The 23,883-nt window shown below is 33.9% G+C and overlaps 3 protein-coding genes and 1 long non-coding RNA gene across 7 annotated transcripts in view; 1 reads left to right on the top strand and 3 right to left on the bottom strand.

Moving 5' to 3' along the window:
* Positions 1-7,696: 7,696 nt before the first annotated feature.
* On the bottom strand, positions 7,697-9,852 carry LOC122711161. Its single transcript, XR_006346054.1, has 3 exons — positions 9,740-9,852; positions 8,376-8,873; positions 7,697-8,178 (listed from the first exon to the last, which is right to left on the bottom strand). It is a non-coding gene; the product is annotated as an uncharacterized LOC122711161 (long non-coding RNA).
* A 192-nt stretch (positions 9,853-10,044) lies between these two features.
* Positions 10,045-12,810, top strand: LOC122711160. Of its 2 annotated transcripts, none has more exons than XM_043929649.1 (3): positions 10,045-10,329; positions 11,339-11,533; positions 11,656-12,810. In XM_043929649.1, the coding sequence occupies exons 2-3, from the start codon at positions 11,449-11,451 to the stop codon at positions 12,216-12,218; spliced, it is 648 nt and encodes a 215-aa protein (XP_043785584.1). In that variant the 5' UTR covers positions 10,045-10,329; positions 11,339-11,448; the 3' UTR covers positions 12,219-12,810. The 2 variants fall into 2 exon arrangements, with proteins under 2 accessions (XP_043785584.1, XP_043785585.1); XM_043929650.1 differs by lacking the exon at positions 10,045-10,329 and adding an exon at positions 10,436-11,224.
* Positions 12,811-12,946: 136 nt separating this feature from the next.
* Positions 12,947-15,791, bottom strand: LOC122711159 (alkaline phosphatase-like). Its single transcript, XM_043929647.1, has 8 exons — positions 15,669-15,791; positions 15,112-15,314; positions 14,844-15,036; positions 14,604-14,767; positions 14,071-14,418; positions 13,803-14,001; positions 13,497-13,715; positions 12,947-13,420 (listed from the first exon to the last, which is right to left on the bottom strand). The coding sequence occupies exons 1-8, from the start codon at positions 15,742-15,744 to the stop codon at positions 13,236-13,238; spliced, it is 1,587 nt and encodes a 528-aa protein (XP_043785582.1). The 5' UTR covers positions 15,745-15,791; the 3' UTR covers positions 12,947-13,235.
* Positions 15,792-16,001: 210 nt separating this feature from the next.
* The window catches only part of LOC122711286 (eukaryotic translation initiation factor 4 gamma-like), a 37,310-nt gene continuing 29,428 nt past the window's right edge, over positions 16,002-23,883 (bottom strand). For all 3 annotated transcript variants that reach the window (XM_043929886.1, XM_043929887.1, XM_043929885.1), the window contains 6 exons: positions 23,425-23,492; positions 23,227-23,341; positions 22,478-22,646; positions 22,261-22,403; positions 22,042-22,172; positions 16,002-21,944 (listed from right to left, as the gene is read on the bottom strand). In XM_043929886.1, the coding sequence (XP_043785821.1) occupies positions 21,596-21,944; positions 22,042-22,172; positions 22,261-22,403; positions 22,478-22,646; positions 23,227-23,341; positions 23,425-23,492 (975 nt within the window). In that variant the 3' untranslated portion in view covers positions 16,002-21,595. The remainder of the gene's footprint in view (positions 21,945-22,041; positions 22,173-22,260; positions 22,404-22,477; positions 22,647-23,226; positions 23,342-23,424; positions 23,493-23,883) is intronic.

Here is a 23,883-nt window from a genome sequence, read left to right as displayed (position 1 = left end):
ATTATTATTATATTATGAATGAGTATCGGAACCACACATCTTATGTAGCTGTGATTTTGCTTTCGAACAAGTAAAGATTAAAAATATTTATAGCAACTAATGGTATTTTGTTATTTCATCGATATATAATGCTTATTTCCTATCGAAATAGTAGAAGTAGTCTCAGATTTATTGAGGTTGTTAATTAGAAGTTAACAAGATTTTTAATTAGAAAACAATCACGGAATATCACTGTTTTTTTAAACGCTCACGATAGAATAGTTCATAGTGGAAAATCACCAATAAATGAAATGTAAGATCATTTCATAATTTATCTTTCAACGTTTTATTTAATAATTTAGACCTTCGATTTGTCGAGAAAGAAAGAAAGAAATCGTGGAGAAAGCAATAATCGTGTCAAGATAATTGAGAATAAAAATAAGTAAAGGTAAATAGAAATAATATATTTAAATTATAAATAGAATACTCTTGAACGATGGATAGAAAAAAAGCATGGAGAATTTTTAGAAAATTTTCATTAATTAGCAGTTAGTTTAATTGTGGAGTGAAAATGTTTAAACGTTATTTTATCTCCTTCACTCCTGTAATCGCTTGAAAATTTTAATTACACATATTGCTTTGATTAAATTGTTATTTAAAGACTATTTATATGATACTCACCATTTTATTATATTTGATAATAGACTTTTCCTATCATACGTGCGAATATCAGTCAAAGCAAACATGATCATTTTGCACATAAATATTCGAAGGCGACAAAACTCTTAATTATCGATTATACGTCAAAAAAATTGCGTAATGATGTTATAATTATCGAAAGTTTTGCGTAACGATGTTAAATTGGTTATTCTTCTTGTTTTCGTGTAATATTTTATCGGTTGGTTTATCGTTTAGTTTACTAAATATGTCTAATGAATAACATCGATTCAGCACTTGTAATTAAAACTTGCTTTACGATATTTCTTATATCATCAATATACAATGTTTATTATTATCGAACGTTATAGGCTATATCAATCAGGATTGAAAAATTGTATTTCGCGAGATTAAAAGAAACAAACATAATTTTATATAAGATAATTCCTTTGAATGTATTACATTTGTAAAATTTTATTATTGCAAGATGTACTTGTGTGGAAATATTTATTGATCATATTAATTTCGCAATAACGTGTTATTTAAGCGCGTAGGTTTTTCATAGATTCGAACGATTGATAATAATAATTGAATCGGATATTAATAAAAATTGAATCCAGTTTATGAAAATTAATTCAGATTAAATATTAAATTATCTAAATTAGAATGAATGAACAACATGTAATTATTTTTACTTCAAACGATAATTCAATCTTTATTGAATCCTATAAATAAATTCAGCGGAACTGTTACAAAAATTAATAAAACACGTTCTGAATATCGCCCAGTTATAGACAAAGAAAAATAGTGAAAAAAGGATAGAGATAGGAAAAAAATACGGGAATCAGTGCCATCTCTAGAGTGCCGCAAATGAAACAGGTATAGAAAGGATAGAAAATATAGAGAGAAAGATAGATATAGAATAAGAATTGATGCTCAACGCTATCTTTCGGACATCAAAAACATTATTTTGAACATAGGATAAAACAGAGTACGAATTGATCATCTCTTGAATGTTAAAACATTCAATATATATATTAAAAAGATGGCGCAAACATGCAGTTCTTACACTAACTTATCTTGCTTTCATAAAAATATTTTTGACATTTAAGAAATGACGCTAATGATCAATTCCCAATCTATTTCTATACTTTTCATATTGTTTGCTCTCTCTTTGTTTTATCTGCAACACTCTGAAGATAATGCTGATTTTTAATCTCTCTTTCTTCTTCCTATAAGTACATGCTTTCTCCATCTATATTTATTCTACAAATTATTCAAAAAATAATATTAATATTTGATTAACTTTATTATCTACGTTATGCATTCAACTACATGTTATATTTTAGATATAAATTAATTTTTCTATATCTCTTATATATAAATATTTTTTTTTTTTCAGTATTTTTTGAAAATATGACAGCTTAAAGAGCTAGGCTTGTAAAATGTAAGTATAAAACAGATAAGTATATTAAATTTCACAATTAATATTAAGTAAAATGACGAAAAAAATGAATTTTCTGTGACTTATAAAAAGTATATTTTGAAAGGTAAGTATAAAAAGGTAAGTATATAAAAAATTAGTACATTAAATTTCAAGAAAACTTTCACGAGCAATTTTTTTCGGATTATATTTCTTGGTACGAAATGAATATGATTTACAAAAATTTTGGCAATTCTTAAAAATAACATCAAATTCCTGGAATTTCCAAAATTCTTGGAAATGTCGTCAAATTCTTCGAAAACGTTTATATTTTTGTAGTCCGGTTTCAAAATTTGTCTTTGTTTACAAACAAAGGTTTGTTTATTTACATTTTCAATATTTATTTACATTTTTCCTTTGTTTATTTACATTTTCAATGTTTATTTACAAAAATTTTCAAAATTTTGTAAAAATTTTGACGGCCGGTTTTAGAAATTTCGTTTGTTTGCAAACAAAGGTATGTTTATTTACATTTTTTGTTGTTTGTTTTGAGAAAATTCTTGGAAATGACGTCACATTCCTGGAATTCCCGAAATTCTTGGAAATGACGTCACATTCTTGGAATTTTCAAAAATTTCTATATTTTTCGGAGTCTGACTTCAAAATTTGCCTTTGTTTACAAACAAAGGTTTGTTTATTTACATTTTCAATGTTTATTTACATTTTTCCTTTGTTTATTTACATTTTCAATGTTTATTTACAAAAATTTTCAAAATTTTATAAAAATTTTGACGGCCGGTTTTAGAAATTTCGTTTGTTTGCAAACAAAGGTATGTTTATTTACATTTTTTGTTGTTTGTTTTGAGAAAATTCTTGGAAATGACGTCACATTCCTGGAATTCCCGAAATTCTTGGAAATGACATCACATTCTTGGAATTTTCAAAAATTTCTATATTATTCGGTGTCTGACTTCAAAATTTGCCTTTGTTTACAAACAAAGGTTTGTTTATTTACATTTTCAATGTTTATTTACATTTTTCCTTTGTTTATTTACATTTGCAATGTTTATTTACAAAAATTTTCAAAATTTTATAAAAATTTTGACGGCGGGTCTTAAAAATTTCGTTTGTTTGCAAACAAAGGTTTGTTTATTTACATTTTCAATGTTTATTTACATTTTTCCTTTGTTTATTTACATTTTCAATGTTTATTTACAAAAATTTTCAAAATTTTATAAAAATTTTGACGGCCGGTTTTAGAAATTTCGTTTGTTTGCAAACAAAGGTATGTTTATTTACATTTTTTGTTGTTTGTTTTGAGAAAATTCTTGGAAATGACGTCACATTCCTGGAATTCCCGAAATTCTTGGAAATGACATCACATTCTTGGAATTTTCAAAAATTTCTATATTATTCGGTGTCTGACTTCAAAATTTGCCTTTGTTTACAAACAAAGGTTTGTTTATTTACATTTTCAATGTTTATTTACATTTTTCCTTTGTTTATTTACATTTGCAATGTTTATTTACAAAAATTTTCAAAATTTTATAAAAATTTTGACGGCGGGTCTTAAAAATTTCGTTTGTTTGCAAACAAAGGTTTGTTTATTTACATTTTCAATGTTTATTTACATTTTTCCTTTGTTTATTTACATTTTCAATGTTTATTTACAAAAATTTTCAAAATTTTATAAAAATTTTGACGGCCGGTTTTAGAAATTTCGTTTGTTTGCAAACAAAGGTATGTTTATTTACATTTTTTGTTGTTTGTTTTTAGAAAATTCTTGGAAATGACGTCACATTCCTGGAATTTTCGAAATTTTCTTAAATTTAAGTTACTTACTTGTTTTATACTTACCTTTTATATACTTACCTTTTACTTACCTCTTTAAATTGCCATGTTTTCTGGAACTATTCATTTTTTAATCATTTTACTTAATTCTAATTATAGATCTAAATTTATGTACTTACTTTTGCCTGTTTTTTAACTCTTCTTACTTCTATTTTTTACGATATTCAATGTTTTTAATAGAGATACTTATTATTTACGTAGTTATTTGTTTTCAATTGTTTGTTTTATAATATTGAAAGTTTTTTATAGTTTTTTTAATATTAAAGATTTTTATTGTAAGATAGTATAACATAAAGATGGTAGAGACATTAAGAGAATATAGCAAATATAAGAATACTAATGACATTTGCATACTTACATCTTATAGCTGCTATTTTTTTATACATAATGTTTTTTATTATATTTTTACAGAGGATTCAAAAATATACAAACTGGGATAAGTAGATTTAAAAATGTTTAATTTATTTAAAAATCAATATATCTCACATGATATGAAAGAAGTATTCTTGTCTAGACGCAACGCAATTTGTTCTTGCTATTGCAATCGATATTTTTAATAATAAAAGTAAAGTTTTCAAAGCATCTTATTAATTTGATAATTTTAATCAAACTATAAAACACGAACATTCATTAATTTTCGATCACAAAATGCAATGAAAATTTAATAAATAGGACAATACAATGCACAGTTATCCTTTCTTTAATAACTGTGCGCCATGAAACTGATATTTATTTCTTTATCTAATCGCACTAAGAAAAATTTAGATAAGAGTACTTTATTTCTAGAGTTTAAGATCGTGCACTATACATAGACTCTGGTACGATGCTGGTACTTGGAATCCGCTCTAAAATCCTCGTCTATTTCTTACGAAGCAAAAATCGAAGATTTCTTGACCCTTGATCAAAGAAGCAAATAAATATATGAGTAAAATAAATAAGTAAAAAAAAAAAAAAAAAAAAAAAATTGAAAATAAAAAATAAAAAAATAAGTCATTAATTTTCTTGATAAAAAATTAATCGATCTTTCCTTATCAAATGAACCATGAAATTTGTCCCTCCAATGATGTAATCGATCCTCACAGCTACGCAGATCGCCTTCTCGCCAAGAGTTGGTATCGTCTTCATGGTAGGCCGCACTCACTTATCACGCGCGATTAATTTATTCCTGCACATTTTCAGTCACAGAGAAAATCGATTATCACCCTTGAAATTACCACAGCCTCTCGCTCTTTCGATTCTCGGGAGGAAGGAAAAATAAGATCGAAACGAGAACGATGATGAATTTTTACTCGTTGAAATATCCGATTCCCGCGTGTATTTTCATTTCTCAGATTCTCAAAAAAGAATAAACAAAAGTGGGAAAAGGAATACACGCACACGCGCACACATACACACGCATACACACGCGGTAATTTTTAATTTCTCGAAATATCCAATATCTCTCACGATTAATTTATACGATGCAGATTCGTTTCCCAGAATCCCTCGACTTTTTTCCCCCGAGGAGGAACTCGTTGACCGCTCTACACCTTTTGCCATTTCTTACTATTCTTGCTATCCGTACCCCGGTGGCATCGCGCGACCGATGCGGAGCGGATTCTCGCAACCGCGAGCGCAAACCGAGCAGCGTTTGAAAAATGTCGTTTGCGGAGTACGGCCAGGGCCGTATCCGTGTGCCGTTCGTCGACCTGTCGACACATATAGGGAACGAAAAATGGTGGACACGAGAATAGACGGGTTTCTGCGGCTTTGAAGCGCGAAGGGGGAAAGCGTGCAGCGAGAATGATCGCGAGAAGCGGGTAATTCCAAACCGGAGAATTATTCTGAGTAAACGGAAAAATGGTTGGTTGGACACCTAGTCGTTTCTCCCATCCATGAGGGGAAAAACGTTAGACTTATCTCTATTTAGAAAAATTATTCGATAATTATTCGATAAGGTGTAGCTGCTTCGTTCTTCGAAGAAGTTCCATCCATCGATCATTGTGTCTGTAGACCTTCGAATTTATATGGTGAGGACAAGTCTTTGTCGAGGTAGAAAAAAGACCTTTTACTGGTACAGTGGTACAATGTTGGAAAATTCTTTGTTAATCCGATAATAAATGGAACTATTGAAATTTTTATTATGTATTTGAAAATTAGTTGGGTATAATAAAAGTTGTATTGTAAAATTTACTTTGAAATTACTTTAAAATTTACAATATTCCATTGTACAGATAAAAATGTTTGAAAATGTATAGATCCTCCTTTGTCTCGAATTCCTTTGAAAATACTTAATAACTTAGGTAAAGGTTTCTAAATTTTAAGAATTTTGTAAAATTTTACAGTTTATAGAAATTATTGTTTTATTACAATCTTCCATTTTTGAGGATTTTCGGAAATTTCAATTCTTTTTAGAAATATTTAAACATAAATTTAAAGTAATGTTTTTGATTTTAATATCTTGTGTTTCTTATTAATCTTCTCTTCCGTGCTTCGATTACTTTTTTACATCTGTCTCAATTGCGTATAAAATACGGGACAATGACTCTTCTTTATTTTCGTAACAGTGTACCCGCATTCTCACCTATACAAAGTCTACGTCTGGCAGCATTTATGGTCGTAAGGTAACGAGTACAGTGCAATAAGAGTCTACAAGTTCAGACCAGATAGCGACACTGACGACGCAATTAATTAAATCCATGATAAGAACTCGGAGAATATGTATATTACTAACATGTGCCAAAAATCTGATGTAATCTTCACGAATTACTCTATTTAAAAAAAGGTTATCGTTTTTTCGAACGAAAATTAAAACTAATAGAATGATTGCAATTCTCATTCTCTCTCTTTCTCTCTCTTTTAAATTTTTTTTTAATTAAATAATCAATAACTCTTTGACAAAATTTTGCTAACTTTCATACAATATTTTCCAATCGTTTGCGTAATTTTATCCATTCTGCTCTTCCCCATGCGTCCTTCATGACGCATATATGGAATGGACGCACATGAATAGTGTACAAAATAATGCACAGATTCGATGCAAATTCAATGTGAATTTAAGACGAATAACGATATGAAAGATAAAGAAAAAAAAGTCTTGAAAAAATTCTTGAAAATTCGATGTAAAACAATTAACGGGACAAATATAGATTCATATCTTTATTTATACTATAGATGGAAAAATATTTATTTAAAAATCACGTTTTATGCACGAAACTTTGATATACCATTTTATAATTATTTATTTAGAAAATTATATCATATTAATCATATCAATTATATCAATTATATTATACGGAACATAGATATACGAACGTACATCTATTTCGATTCGATAATTTGTTCTACGAATCAATCGTAGATATTTAATTTTTCATTGCACCGAATCATTGAATTTATGCGAATCACATAAATTATCATTTTCCATTTGTTTTCATTATTTTTTCTTTAAATTTTTTATTCAACAATAATATTCAATTCAGCCAAAATATTTTGTCGAAATATCACTGAAAAAAATGAAAAAGTATTTAATTAATATAAAAAATTATATTAATACTTATTTAAAAAAACATACCATCAAGCGATGTTAATGTATCAAAATTTTACGTAACGCAGATCTGTAGTTTAAAAAAAAATTGCGATTATCATAATATTTGCCAATGAGATTATCATAATAACAACTATGAGCACAACATAATGATAAATTAACATAATGATAAATTATTATTCCAAAAACGGACGGAATACAAAATTCTTCTAAATTATTTAGAGTTAAACAAAATTCTTTTTTCATTCCATTTTCAAATCAATTTTACTTTACGTTTCGCATCTTATCATTTCTATTATTTCAAAAAAAACAAGAAACAAATAATCATATGAATAATTCTTATTCTTTGTTTCGATAATGTTTTTTAACAAATTCCTGATGATAAATAATCGACGGATTGTCGATTATTGCACAGACGATAGCCATTAAAAAAAAGATAAGACTAAAAAAAAAAAGCGAATTTGACAAAACAATGACTAATTCCTTGATTTTCATGTATGCTACAGATATCAACAAGATAATTATACGATGACTGTTTTCTTCCTTATGTGGTCATTATGTTTGGATTCTTGAAGCCTATATCTATTACTCGGAAAGGTCAAAATAGGCAGACAGCGTCTCTGATGGAATTACATAATTTTATTTTGTCTAGCGTGACGCGATAAATCCACAAAATTTCTGAAAATTGTCGAATGTCGGCACCGTATTTGACAACTCTTTGACATCCATCAATTGCGAAATTCTAAGGAAAAACAATTTGACATTGATTGGAATATTATTCGTCACATTCTAATATTTTTTTTCTTTTATCTCAAATTCAAAATTTAGTTTTTTCTTTTTAGAACGAGAATATAATTATAACATTCTTTACTATCGATTAACGCTCTTTGATTTAACTTCAATGCATGAAAAGAAATTAAAAAAAAAACGTATGCTTACCTTATTCGCAATCCAATACGAATTTCTTATTTCATGTTTTTTTGCTATCCAGAGTCGGTAAGTCACTAATCCTCAATGCATCACGGTGACAGATTAATTATGTTTAACAAATTTAAGGAATAGCAATGGAAGTCATTTTTTTGCATGCAGTCTAATTTTTTCGCTCGCTATTTCGATAATGAGTACATGATGAAAAAAGGCGAAGATAAGAGAACCTCGCCGGAACCTCTAATCAATGGACCAACGTCCACTCAAGATTGCACGCTAGGAAATTAGAAAATGACCGGGTCCGGGTAGGATTTTTCAAACATCGAACTTGTAACCATGCGAGCATCGCGTGAACACAAACTGTGAATAGATGCTTCGCGGTTTTCAATCCTATGTATAGTAACCCATACGTTTTTCCCGTATCATCTACCCAGTCTTTTGCTCGTATTACGTCAGAAATCAATAAAACGTTGCATAAGATTTATATTCATCAATGCTCATGATATTCACCTGAAAATCGAGTATAATTGTGCGTTAAAATATTTCCTCGTTTTATTTTTATTTTTTTTTTCCTTTGCTTTAAATAATTAACGGGGTAATAATCAATCAATGTACAATACACTCTCGATAATGATAAAATACACTTTCAGTCAGATTGTTTTTTTTTTATTTTGGATATTCATTAGTTTATTAATATTAAAGAATCACGATAAAAGTGAGCGTATTGCACTTGGAAAGCTTCTAGCATGGTCTACCCGCATGTTAAGCTTGTTCAAGGAAAAAAAGCAAAGCGGCTGCGTGATTCTCTTTTGACGATAGAATTGAACTAGTTTCTTAAATGATTTTAGATAACGCTGACATTATTCTATTTGGAATCTAAGTGACGGTGATATGAATATTTACATCGAAATATTTCAATAAAATTTCAAAAAAATTTCTTGCGAACTTTGTCTGATTAAAAACTACACTGATACACTAATATAAATAAATTTGCTGGTCACGAATCAATCCATGGCTTTCACTCATGAGAACACGTGCTAAGTTGAATCGTTTTCATCACTATCACGTGTTATAGTTTAATTCGAATCACGTTTTCGTCTCGATGAAACAGTTAAAATTTTCTTATTATTGATATAATTTCGTTATTCGATTAAATCACGTGGCTGTTTCACGTTTTTTTCCTATTCAGAGAAACCTCAAAAGAGTCCTACCTTTCCTATACACATGTAACAATATAGCAATCTGTTTGTCTACGGTAAATCTCCTAAAAGCGTATCTAAAAATCCAAAATCGTATCGCATCGGTATCTCATCGATCATCGAGGGTATTCGTATATACTACAATCTATTCTCTCACCCTGACATACCTATACTAACCTCTCTCTCTCGAGGTCGTAGGATCCAGGTAATTTCGAAATATCATGAGGAAGCCTCATGTCAAAATATACGTGACTGTTCTCGCGTTTCCGTTAATTGGCCCTTTGCTTCCTTCGCAGCTGCGTTACCAGTACCTCGTAGACGTGTGCCAATTGGTCGGAGCACCCTTGAAACTCGAGCGGATAACCAATCGACTGGTCGGTACCGAAACGCTCCTAGGAAACGTGAGGTCGCCACTCGTGCCAGCTTTAACGTGCCGCTTCGACAGTTAACCACAGTCGTTGTTTGTGTTTTGTCGCAGACGAACGAAGAGACTGATCGTGAGTTCGGTCAATCTCTATCTTCTGACAAAGAGATTTGCGTGTTATCGAAATTCGAATTACTCTTTGTCGATCTCTCGAGTGATAATTGAGATTTATCAAATAATGTATACATCTCGCGAATTTCCCATCGTCTTTAATCTCTATGAGAAATATAGTTAAACGATTTTGAACAAGGTATAAGAGGTAAACGGAGTTGATTGTATGAACACTGACAACGGTACGAGCGTTTAACTCAGTGAAGCGTGCATGCCGGCCACAGTAACTGAGGTGAGTCAATAAAGTCGCAGAATTTTTCAACGAGCATTCAATTTAATTCCATTCGATTCCCTTGACCGGGCGCAACGATAATTCGAGCGATCAATTAGTCTCATGGCCAGTCGGCAATCGCACTGCTTCCGCTGTATCTAATTAGATACATAGGTCCGCGATGCGGTAACACTATGTAAGGGATCAATTTACGAGATTTTTTTACTCTCTTTGTTTACTTCGTCGTATCAGTTAACTTCGTAACATCGTGATCAACCGTCGAGAAAATTTAAATTATGTATAACGTATCGAATTCGATAAACTCATTCACCGGTGATCATACATTCAAGGTTACATTGTGATAATGTGATTTAATTTATCATTAATGTGAAACTTTTGCGTTAGTTTTGAACAATTTTTGTTAACGGTTAAACATTTGTAGAGATTCCCCTTGCGTTCGTCAATTCTACATCTACGAAACATTTAATAATTTGCGTGGTCAGAGTAATAATAGTCAGGGGTGGGAGGTGGATAAGCGCGCTTGAAGAGTATATTATGATCAAGTGACAGTTCGCCAGCATATCATAACGTTCGTGTCGTTGAAAACTTGTGCATCGTTCGGCTACAGTGTATGTTATTTTTCGCGCCTTTCCATTTTGAGATTCCAACTGATCGGTCCAAGTTAGTTTGGCAGGGCGTTAACAGCAAAATAAACGATTCGATTGGTTACGATATTGTGGAGAGATTTTCTAAAAAAGCACTGTAAATTTTAATCTCGGGTCGTGAGGGCTATCACGTCGCATTTCTCTTTTTCTTTTCACTCAATGCTTCGTATAACGTGAAAAGTCGAAGATTTGTTCAGTGTTGATCGAAACGTATTTTCGTCTCGAATGAATTCAGTTGTCTAAGAAAAGAGGTATTTGTCAATTGAATCTTTCATTCGCGAAATCAAATATTTTCTGACAAAAATTGTGTTTATATCTTCTATAAGGAATAAGTGAAATGATGATAAAATTATTTTTTTTTTCAGAGGAAAGCAATCGTAATCAAGTGTAACTGGTAAGATACTCGTTACATCGAAGAGTTTAAGGAAGAATATCCGGAGTATATACGATCATTGTTTCAAATACAATAAGCAGTATGACTAAAGTATCGGGAATGGTCGAGACAGAGGACGTTGTCGGAAAACCGACTTTTGTTCGACGTGTGTCCAATATGCTAAAAGGTAAGAAATCTTCGTTTTATCGATAATTGAAGATAAAGGAGATAAAATAAAATTATATCTTCTAATTATTGATCGATTATTTTCTGTAAATTATTAAATCGATTACCATTTTTTTTTCACAGATGGAAGTTACAGCGAACCACCGATGCTATTTCGTCACGCTTCTATGCAGAAAATTCGCCACTGTTGTCAAAATTTGAATTTATTGCCTTATCTGCTATATTCCTTCGACAATTCGAAGTCGCACCCAATCGCCCGTAAAGTACATAATTGTCTCGGCCAGTTTCTTCAAGTAATCACAGCGAGGATCTTTTTGCTATACAAAAGTTTTCGGCGATCATTGCTCTGCGGTATTCGTTCAAGCGAATTTCAAGCATCCGAGCCACCAAAAACCCCCGAACCTTGCAAATTTACAGCGAGATTCCAAACTACAAGGCAATTGAAACGCAAACAAAATAATCGGCTGATCTTGACCCTAGGCGTGTACTTTGCCCCTTTGTTTTTGTTCTCACAACTGGTCGGACTATTCTGTCTGATGATATTTGGAAAGTATACGCCTGGTTTCATTTTCCTAATATCGGCCCTATTGTTTCTCGCCTACATCTCGTTCAAAGTTCTCTTTCACGATGCCGAATCGACGAGACCATCTAGACGTAGATATCGCAAGATAATTAAAGCGGAATGATTGTATCTTGTGCCCGCTTATCTAAACTATTACTATATGATCAGACTGTCCATTGGATAGATAATAGACCTGAGAGTATTGAGTCTTTGCCTAATTTACCGTTCTCCATTTTCGTATTTGATTATACTTAAGCGATGCGATACCAGGTAGGGCTTTACTTATTACGTGGTCTTGTATACCGTATGAATCAGTTTCGTCCATATTCATTCATACTCGTCTCTCTTTTTCTAATATATGTACATGATAATCATGTTTTCATCATCGAAAGCTTCGTAGTTACTTTAGGATCACGATCGATCGATCCCATTGGTTCGGAAATTTCATAATCTTTTTTTTTTTCTTTTGTACTTGGTCATTTATCGGACTGATACACGTAATCGTATGCTCGTTGTTGCGACGTGTAAAAGATAGAAGGTAATGTGATGTGTTTTTTTTTTATAAATAGGTCTTAAAAATTTATGCGATAAATTTTTATCAATACTGGCATAAATCGTAATCCTTCTGTTATTTTATATTTTTGCCTTTTTCAAAATAATTCTAAGAATCATTGTCAATATTATATCATCGTGTTAGTTAACGCTATGTATAATATGAAGTGCAATTTACGAGTTACCTGGATAGCGTATTGCAAATCATTGTCTATAGCAAAAAAAGACTGAAAATCGTTTTAACTTGTATATATATAAAAAAAATTAGACGCGTGATGAAAAAAAATATATACATATAAATATGCGAGAAGAAAATGATTTATTCTATATCATAAGATATATAATATAATTATCTTTCTTTGGAAAGACTTAGCACGTCCACTGAGCGAGTTAGGCTAATCTGTGATTAAATGGACCCAAGTGTATTTTTCATAGCCATTTGTTGTCCCATTTACTTAAGTATCATAAGGAAATATGTAACTTTGATCTTTTTTTTTTTTTAAATATACACATTAGCCTTACATAATCTGAATATATCGTCTTTTTTTTTTAATACTGTACAATTTATGATCTACCTATTTTTACCTTGTCAATGAAATAACACTAAAAGAAACAAGCAACAATACATGAAAACATTAATCATATTACTATAGTGTTTTCCAGCGTTGTTTTCAGACTTTAATTTCATATCCGACTTTAATTTCATAGCGTGTGCAATCACAAGTGCAACATAGCTTTGTTCATGTACACTATGAAATAAGTGAGCATACGGACCTAAAAGATAAATATTTGTTTAAACTTAAATTTCTCTCTAAGTTGATTGTTGTGAATCATCGAAATATGTATATACCTATAGCATAGATAGCTACGTCACCGCCACCATGATAAGCTTCATCCGATATAATAGTTGCCTGTTGACTATACGTGAATTCTGTTGTATTTTCTTTAGAAGGATCTATCCTAACAGAATTAGAATTATTAACTATATAAGCCATATTATTCGGTCCACCTGTGCTGTAACTCAACGTAGTATATGGGATTCCGTCGATTTTAGATTTCTGAGCTATGCCTATAACATAAATTACAATTATATTTGCATAATTCTCAATTCAATTACGTTTAACTTAAAACATATATTATTGTAAAAATCATATACCTAGAATGTGTGAACCTCTATCACTATATCCATTAAAGCTCATCGAATGCGTATGATCACTGGTTACGATAACAAGTGTGTCTTGCGTATTGATCATTTTCAAAGTTGCATTAATGGCGTCCGAGAACCTAACAGTTTCTAATAATGCTTGTGCAGCGTGACCACGATGATGAGCAAAATCAATAAGCCCTCCTTCAACCTAAAAATTACCACTTTATATATCCAATTAATACAAAATGTTCTTGTTTAGTAAAATGAAGATATATACCACGAGAAGATAACCATATTTCGATTTCTGCAAAATTTTCAATGCGGTCACAGTCATATCTTCGAGACTCGGCTGCCCTTTGGGACCTTTTTTTCTATTCCAGTCCATGCTAATATGACCATTTGCAAAAATTCCTAACAAGTAATCGATTTTATCAACGTTTACGCGAGATAATTCTTCGTTATTTTGAACAACAGAGAAGGCCAATCCTCTAGAGGATTTGTCTCGTTTCCATTCCTCGATTAAATCTTTACCATCCTGTCTGTGACCAGCCCACTCGTCTATAGGATCGTATTTAGTGCCTGTAGCATTGGTCTTGAGCATTTGTCTACCACCTCCCATAATTACCTAAGCCAAAAATACAGAGTTACAAAGATACAAAATTAACATTTTTTTATCATATTCTATCGATTTCGAATGTTTCATGCAATTGAATTAATATATTTAACAAAAGATGAAAGATGATGTACTTAACAATCTCTCAAATTGATGCGAAACATTCTACTGAACAATCAGGATATATTATAGTTTGCCTTGATATTTTTTCCTGGTAGATCTTCCACCAATTGTCTGGCGATGTCTTTGCATTTTTCAGCAGTCTTCGGCATTTTTGACTCGCATTCCCATCGCCTGTTCGCGCTGTGCGCATATAAAGGTGCTGGAGTTGCATGGGTCACCCTGGTAGTTGTCACGAATCCTATAAAATCATAATTTGAATTCTTATTCCTGTAGAAAAAATTCTTATTTATTTTTATTCAATTTATTCTTACTACCTGTGTCTTTACCAACACTCTGCGCCCATGAAACAATAGAATCCACATGATAATCTGTTTTCAAACTCTCAGAGCAATTGTTTAATGCTACATTTGCATCCAGTCCAACTAGATCAAAATTCGTTTTTACTCCACCAAATAAAGCAGTTGCCGTTGAAGCTGAGTCTGGTACTTGCTTGTTAGTATTGTACGTCTATTTTATTAAAAGCTAATATTAGTTATCTTTTCTGTAATCGTTTTTAGAAGATTAAGGATTAGGAATAAAGACCTTAAGAATGCCTATGTGAGGAAAATTTTCCCAAGCCAAACGACTGGTTTCGCCAGCACGGTATATTCTACTGGCGGTTATGGTGTCAGGACTCATGCCATCGCCTACAAAGACGATCACGTTCTTCGCTTTGTTCATATTCCATTTGTATGATAAAGCTTCCTCCAATTCTTCATTAGCCAATTCTCGCCAATATTGAATATCTGAATAAAAGAAAAAATTCTGATTAAATAATTGAGTCTCCGTCTTTTGAATCTGTTTACGTGGCACGTACACAACACGTGTATTTTGCATAATGATAAATAAATAGGACGGACATGATAGCTGTATAAATAGAAATTCATATTTTGAATAAAGAATTATAATTGTGATATTTGTTCGCGGAAATGATTATTTTAGATATGAATACTTTGACAAGACCAATGAAAGGAAATATAGAGAGTATAAGAGAAATATTGTTTGTACTATGTTATTATTGGAAGAAATCAGTTATTTTGCTGATTGCAGAGTTGCTTATAATTACAAAATGTGCACGAATTAATAAAATTTAGTTATACCTTCTTTCAATGTAGCAAAAACGATTCCAACAAGAGAAAAGCTGACGTATAATGTGATGAATTTAGTTTTTAACATAATGAAATATTACACTGATTTGAACTGCGTGTCTGATAATTACGTATAAGTGTTATTACATGATACTGAGCATGAATAGATAGAATATAACTAATCATCTAATTTTTATGATCTCGTAACGCTCTCTATTGTGAAACGCATTGTATTAAATCGATAAGGAAGAAACCTGTTTTATTTCTGAATTTTTTATCATTTTTTTTTTTTTTTTTTTTTTTGCATATTTTGATAGGTTGATCGGATGAAAAAATTAAACTGGATTAACTAACATTCATTGTAACGTTTTATTTGATTTTTGTTCATATTCATCGTCTGTTCGTACAGATCGTAATACATCGCGTAATACAATCTCTAAAGAATTATTTTTCTTTTCTTTTCGTGTCTGACTCTGTTTTAAATGAAATTAAAAAAAAATAAAATTGATAAAATCTACCATTCGAAAAGTTTTCTCCATTTGAACCTGTTTTTTATCTTGAACATTTAATTTGATTAAAAAAAAAAAAAAAAACGTACAGTAAAAAGAAAATATGAAAAATGATTTCTTCACGCGTTCAAAACAATATTTTTTTAAAGATTCATCAAAGGAGCAAGTTCCATTATTAGATTATCATCTTAATCCATCAATTCCTACAATTAAATAAGTTTATAAATTTTGATTTTTTTCAATGCAAAACTTGCTTCTCGATGCAACTTTCGATTAAAATAAAAGAAAATCATCTATTAAACAAACAAATGTTATGTTTCCTCTTAACGTTAATTAACATAATTTCGTTAATTTATATTTGGCCAAGAACAGGTACCTTGGAACGAAATAAAATCATTGAAAATTACGAGAATACGTTCTGAATCGGCACTCGAGATTATATCCTTCGATGGATCCTTTCACTGTCCATATCACACAAATTGATCATCCAGGCAATTGTTACGCGAGTATTATGCTGGACACGATCTTTTGTGCCTTTTTGTGTAATTGTGGCCAACTATTTGGACTGTTCGAGGCTTACTTTTAGCACTTTTAACTTCGTTCACTCGAATGTGCTATTTCTCCAATTTTTCTCGTCGATTATTGAACATCGATTGATCCACAAGCTTGGTGATGATAACATTGGGAGAATAAAAGACGAGCTAATTAAAACATGGTGGATCAGACGCAAAGCGGAACAAAATTCTCTTCTTTGAAGGGAAGGGAATTGGAATAGTTGGCCACGATTTCTTTTGAAGGAGAAAAAAACATCACTATCGTATAACTCTCACTGTGACAATTGGCCTAATATAAACTCTCTACAAATCTCTCTTACACGATAAAGTACAATAAAGTTATCCTCGTATTGAACGCGATACATGCACGTCGCGCTGTATCGATTACAGACGCCGCACGATTCATCTCTCTCTCTCTCTCTCTCTTTCTCTCTCTCATCCACCACTACTCTCTCTCTCTTTTTCTAGTTGAAATATTATTGCCAACAATTTTTGTGTCTCGAGATATTTATAACTTCCCTTTCTTAAATAATTCTTCCAAATGCTATACGAAAAATCTTCGTAGCTCAACAATCCTTAATTTATCTCTTTAATCCGCATTTATACAGCATCATCTCTACTATCGTCTATCGAAGCATTTCAGATCTCCTATCATTCTCGATTCTCTTATTTTCAAATCGATCGAGTACGATATAGTAGATCGCAATCTAAGAACCATGATCTTGTAAACGCGTAGAAGTGACGCCAGGAAGGCCAGGATTTACAGTCGGATCATATGATATTGCCATATAATTTCTTACGATCCGACAAGGATATAATAAAATCGCTGAACCTTGGAGTCAATTCTCGTTTCTCTCTATCTCTTTCGAGTTTCAGGCCACGTAATAACGAAGAATCGTACGCTGAAATCGTCTCAGCAAAAATATCTACCTGCAGCGTCCGTTTTTATTGAAATTATACATATACGTACACGATAAAATTGACTTTACGATGGCAGAAAACACACACACATACACACACACACTCTCTGTTTTTCTCTCTCTCTCACATACACACATACATACATTTTCTTTCTCTCCTTTTCTCTCTCTCTCTCTCTCTTTCTTTCTCTATTTCTGTAATCTATCTATCTTCTCGAAAATTTCCTTTGCTTTCTTGCTTCCCTCTCTCTCTTTCTTTCTCTCTCTGTCTCTCTCTCTCCCCCTTTTTTTTCACGTTAGATTCGAGAAAGTCTCGCGAACGCAAACGAAACGATTCGAAATGTGAACGCGTGAAGATTCCCTTGACACTGTTCCCTCGAACCCTAGAAAGAAGCGCGCGTGCTTCTTTTTCTTAATGGAGTTCGAGTGGCGCTCGAGCGACACGAGCTCCTTCAGAATAGAATAATGCCGTCGATTACGATGCATGCTTACGTGAAATGCTCGGCTCGTTTACGAATGGAAACCGATGTAACAGGTAATAATTGACAGTCTACGTTAACACGCTAATTGGCAGCGTCCTCGAGTTTAACTTCATCATCGGCTCGACGCGACAAGATACGAAACCGGTCCCCCGACGAACAGACACGGATTTTCACGTTGTAGATGAAGTTGGGGCAAAGACGCCGAGTAAAATGCATTAATCACTACTGATATGTGCGCGATGATTTTTTTTTATCTCGGATACAAACAAAGAGATCGTCTGTCGTGTCTTTTTCATCGCAATCACATCCGCGACGGACGAATCAAAGAGATTTCCTGTTCGAGCGCGGATGGATTCGTCTATGCGACAGAGTTATCTTCTATCGTTCGAACGGAGGAAAATTGGAGACTTTCTCGACCGTTTTTTTTTTTTTTTTTTTTATTCTTTGCGAGAAAAATTTAACGCGTTTAAAAAATGACACGCGAATGAACGAAATCAAAGGAAAGGAATTGATCGAACTTTCCTTTCTTTTTTTCTTTTTATAAAAAAGATAACGATGAAACGCTTATCCTTCGAATCAAAAAACGACCCGATCCATGTCGATTTAATAATCGATATTCCTCGCCTTTCCTCGCAAAGTTCGATCGTTCGAGAAATCAAAATCACCGGCAGTGCGTAAATTAGGTCAAGTTAGGAGGAGGACGAGCAACGTTTGAACGTTATGAAGGAATATTAAAAAAAGAAAAAAGAGAGAATGACAGAAGAACGGAAGTAGGGGGTAACGAATAAAAAAAAGAAAAACCGAGAATTCTTCGCTTCATCGAGAGATTGTCTCTGATCGATACTCGCTGCTGATCTTATCCATTCCATTTTCGAAATTCTTCTCGTCTCGTCTCTTGCTTCCCTTCCTCTCTTTTCTCTTTTCCTCGCATCTCATCGCTCTTTGTAAATATCATTGTCGCGCGCTGTAAAAAAATTGCTTTTGATTTTTGGCTGCTTGAGCTTGGCTCTCGAGCGATGCTGGCTCACAACGATGAATCACTATCACCTCTTCTTGGAGAGATGAAATCAAAAAAAAAAAAAAAAAAAAAAGAAAAAGAAAAGAAATCTCAAAATCGTAACTCGTATCCCGTGTCAAGAACGAAAAGACCATCGGTCTGTCTAATAATAATGCGAGAATATCGATCAAACATTTATTAATTCTATCCCCGAGCATCATTTTATCCAGTATCGCTCATCGAACCGAAGGGTTGAAAAAGTAGGGGCAGGGACAGGGGGGCGAGAACAGTTTCAAAGAGGTTTAATCGCGGGATTAGTCTCGTAACCGTGAATCGTGTATACTCCGTGATATTCAACCTACTTTTTCCTCCTTCATTCGCTTCTTTCTTATACCCTTTGCTGCTCGAAATATCACGAATATAACATTTATAATACGTTTCGCAATTTCCAACTCTTATTCGTCAACACTTTTCGACACCGAATCGATCGTCAAGCGTCGAATTCTTCTTCGAAGAATGGATTACACAATTTCTTCCATTTTCGATATTAATAATTTAAAACTATTAGTAGTTTGAATACCAGAGATTAGAATAACACCCAAAGAGAATATTACGAGTACTGTAAAGTTCATGAAACACGGATCGCTTCCCGTCGAACGAGTAATTTATCAGTTCCGCTCAGTGGAAAGGGTTACGAGGATAAAGAGGACTCTTTGAAATAGCGCCTAGGGCAACGTGGCAAAGGGTAATAGTTTTGCAAGTAGTTGATCGATTAATTAAGCTTCTCGAGCCTTGTCTCGAGAGAGAGAAGAGGATTTAAACGAATCGATAAAACGCTACTCATCTACGATAATCACGAAGTCGATAAACGAGGCACGCACTGCACTCGAAACTCTGCTTTCGTCCTATCTATCTATCGTATTGTACTATGATTATTTTTTTTCCCTTTTCTTTTATTCTTTTTTATCTTTTTATTTTTTTTTTTTTTATTTATTTTTTTATTTATTTATTTATTTATTTTTTTTTTTACTTTTTTACTTTTTTTCCCTTCAAACTCTGTTTAGAATAAACATCCTTCCGCGTGTTCTTAATCGAACCCTTGCCTTAGGCTTATCGTCGTGGTATATGTATACCGTGAATTGCGTTCGTCTATCTCCCCCCTCCTCCCCCCTGAGTGAATACACTCGTCTCACAAGTATGCACGTACGTATACAGGAGTACGTATTCGCGAAGGGAACAGGATGAAATAATAATCGATCGGCAAATCGGATGAATACGAGAAAAAGAAAAAAAAAAAGAAAAATATGGATACTTTTTGATCGGTACTCGATAAAATGGAATTTCTTTTCACGTTTGATGATCCTGATCATCTTCCACATTCGTTCGACATTTTCTTCGTGGATAATCGTCGTGGACGAAGAACGAAACAACGATGAATTTCAATGTTAACAGGAGTTTTTCTAACGAACTAATATGCACGATCGAGATGATTCGTTGAATGAAGAGTAACTTCGACGACAAGTTTTTCTTTCCTTCCTAGAAATGTGACGAACTGTGCGGGGAGATTCAATAATAACTGCGAATCAACAAACTACGTACTCGAAAGTATTGTCCGTGAAGCAGATATTCGAGAATTTTTGGTGTTCGTAGACCAACCAACCTAGAAATGACCGATTTCGAGTTGGTGGTCGAGTAGTGTGATGATCGACGATGATCCTATAAAAAAAAGTAACGACGAAACGTCACGAGGTTACTGTTCCTACAAAAAGGAAACGCCCAGGATAAAGGGTTATAGATTACGCGATAATCAAATAATAGCAAACGTAGCGCTACGCTTTTCTCTCGAGTCTTCCTATTATCGATTAGTATTATTAGTCCGCGATAACTCGATATGACAGGTTACTATGTTTGGCCGCTTCTAGGTTTTCTTAGATATACGTTTTTTTTTTTTTTTTTTTTTTTCCTATCGCCGCTACACGTTCTCATCACATCCCTCGGGAATTGGCATCGGTTCAAGCTGTCCCGCGAAAACCCACCTCGCCCTTTTATAAAACGTTAAAATATCCTTATCCTAATCGTTCTTTAAATAAAGCGGTAAATATATAGTCGATAAATAGACCCTTCCTCTCCGGAATGAAAACGCTATATTATTAATGGTAGACACCACTGCCTACTTTGAATCATCGAAATGGCCGCGCGTCTCGAGAAGAACACTAACTAGACCCTAAGAATATTACAAAATGCTCGTGAATCTTTTGATTTCTTCTTTTTTTTTTTTTTTCGTTTTCTTTTCCTTTTTTTTTTTTTTTATTCTCTTTCTTTAATAACGATCGCGTCCACGACACAGCTTGAACGTGCCCCGAGCACGATGAGATGGATCCTATAATAGTATTCGAAATCCTTTTTTTTTTTTTCTTCCAGGCTTATCGATCGTTCTTGATTTTTCTACTTGTCGCCCCTACTCGACTACTCGAAGACTACTTTTCCTCCCTAAGGAGGGATTCTTCGGCCTCCTTTCGCCTCGCCTTCGCTTCCTTCTTCGCCCTCTTCTTCTCCTCCTTGGCCAGCTTCTTAGCCTCCTTCTGCCTTGTCTTCTCCGCCTTCTCCTCCTCCTTCTGACGAGCCTTCTCCGCTTTCTCTCGCTCCTTCTCCCTTTCCTTTTCCTTCTTCGACTTCTGGATCTCTTGGACCACCGACAACTTCGGCGCCGATTGAGGCCTCTTCGACGTGGACTTCGTCGATGACGAGGACGTCGAGCTGGACACGTTGCTCGAGTCCCTGGGACTCGGTGACGCTTCCAGTTGAGTCACAATTTTTTGAGCACATCTGGAGGGCGCGAATAAAACCGTTAAAGACGACGAAATATAAATATATATATGTATATATATATATATATTTATAAAAATCCAATTTAATTTACCACCTTATCCTAGTGGATGCTTTTCCAGCGCGATAGTCTCTTTGGAATTCCTTGATAGGCGGCAATCTACGATCCCGATTTTCCCTCATCACCTCTTCCTCCTCGGCGACCTGTTGAACCGGATCTTGATACTCCTGATTAGATACAATTAATACAAGAATGCGAGATTAACGATTTTAATAATAGTTCACTTAGGATTCTTAAGACGAGCTCTTAACGGACCTGAATTCTCATTTTCATAGATTGCGTCTGGGAGCGTCTCAAAGTCGCGCCGGAAGGTTGCCTCACCCTCGTAGGTTTCCCAAGATTCGAACTTCCCGTGCTACTCGCAGAGGACGAACTCGAGGAAGACACGGAAGACACTCCTGCAACGCGAATGAAATAACGTTTCATCACGAGTGGATCAAACGAGTTTCGCCATTTTCCTCGTTCAACGAACCGGAAATGGAGGATGAACCGCTCGCCATAGAGTAGAGGGAGGCGGATGCCGGGACGCTTCCAGCGACCCATCTTCCACCGGGTCCAGTCACTCCAACGGGCACTCCCGTCCCCATATTGTACTCCGAGGCGCTTTGCGGCAGGACCCACGACTTTCCTGACATCGAGTACTGTAAAATATCGAGCGAACGATCGAGAAGATTTGTCGTGAAAAATAAAAAGAGGAAAGAGGAAGGGGCACGCGTTAAATTTCGTAGGAGGGCAGCGTGGCTCCAAAGTGTTCAAAAGTGACGTTGAAAAATTTGCTTTGAACTTTCATCGAAATTTAAACGTCGAATTATTCACGGATCGTGCCTCGTGCACAGGGAGAATTGAAATTTCGCGAGATTAATCGCAGGATTGGCGATATTTATTAAATACCGTTTCGAAAATAGTCGTGTCGCGCGAGGGGGCTATTCGACCTCGCAGCCAAGGCGACGAGTGGTTTCCGAGCTCGCTCCAATTAACGACAATTTTGCACTCGTGTGCGATCACATCGACGAGCACGAATACCACGGTTATTCCGGTCGCGTTTTCTTCTTTTTTTTGCATCTGTGATGAAGAAAAAAAAAAAGAAAGGAAGAAAATCGCGCCTCCAAGTGATCGCAAGTAAGATGCAACGCGTCGTCGAGCGTCCCTCGAGGGGGAGAAACGAGAGGGTGAGAGTTGCGGTGATTAAAAAAAGCTGTGTTGATTATTTGCACTACTTACGTCCCGTGGGATGAGGGTTTGTTTCAAACGTAGAATCTTTGCTCTGCATATCACGCATCTCAAAGGTAAGAGCCTCTGCGACACGGCCATTTGTATCGTCTTGACGAAGCAACGCCTGTGTGATCGAAGCAGAGAATATAGGGTAATAACCAAATTGTGTAAATTGTTCGATCCAAAGAAAAAAAAAATATCTTTTACCTGCAAACGACCCGATGACCACACGGAGCTGTTTGCATCGTGGCTCTGGCGTTCACACATATCACGCACTATGAGGGAAGAAAGTGAAATTTTAAAATTAATATTCCATCTCGACTAACCGTAATTAATTAATTAATTACTTAATTCCATCTTTCTCGACTCCCATGTTTGAGATCCACGCGACCGATTCGCGCGAGGGGGTGAAAGATAAAATCCGATGAAATCCCTTCCGGGAGTTTCCGACTGGTCAGCGGAAATTTTCAACGACTAAGCGAGTAACAACTTCGAAACAGCAGGGGATCCCTATCTTCCTCAGGATAATAATTCTTCCAAGGAAGAAATGGAGTTTCATCGTAAGGATTCAAATGGATGGAATTTTCATTACACGGATGTTTGAAAGACAGCAACAAAACTCGAACAAGAATTTTTTCTTTTTTCATCAATCGATTTATTCCAACA

Source organism: Apis laboriosa, unplaced genomic scaffold (assembly GCF_014066325.1).
Source record: "Apis laboriosa isolate Shangri-la unplaced genomic scaffold, ASM1406632v1 scaffold16_cov148, whole genome shotgun sequence".
In the NCBI taxonomy this organism is placed as follows: domain Eukaryota; kingdom Metazoa; phylum Arthropoda; class Insecta; order Hymenoptera; family Apidae; genus Apis; species Apis laboriosa.
The sequence above is the reverse complement of the archived record's forward strand: the minus strand, read 5'-3'. Positions and strand labels throughout refer to the sequence as shown.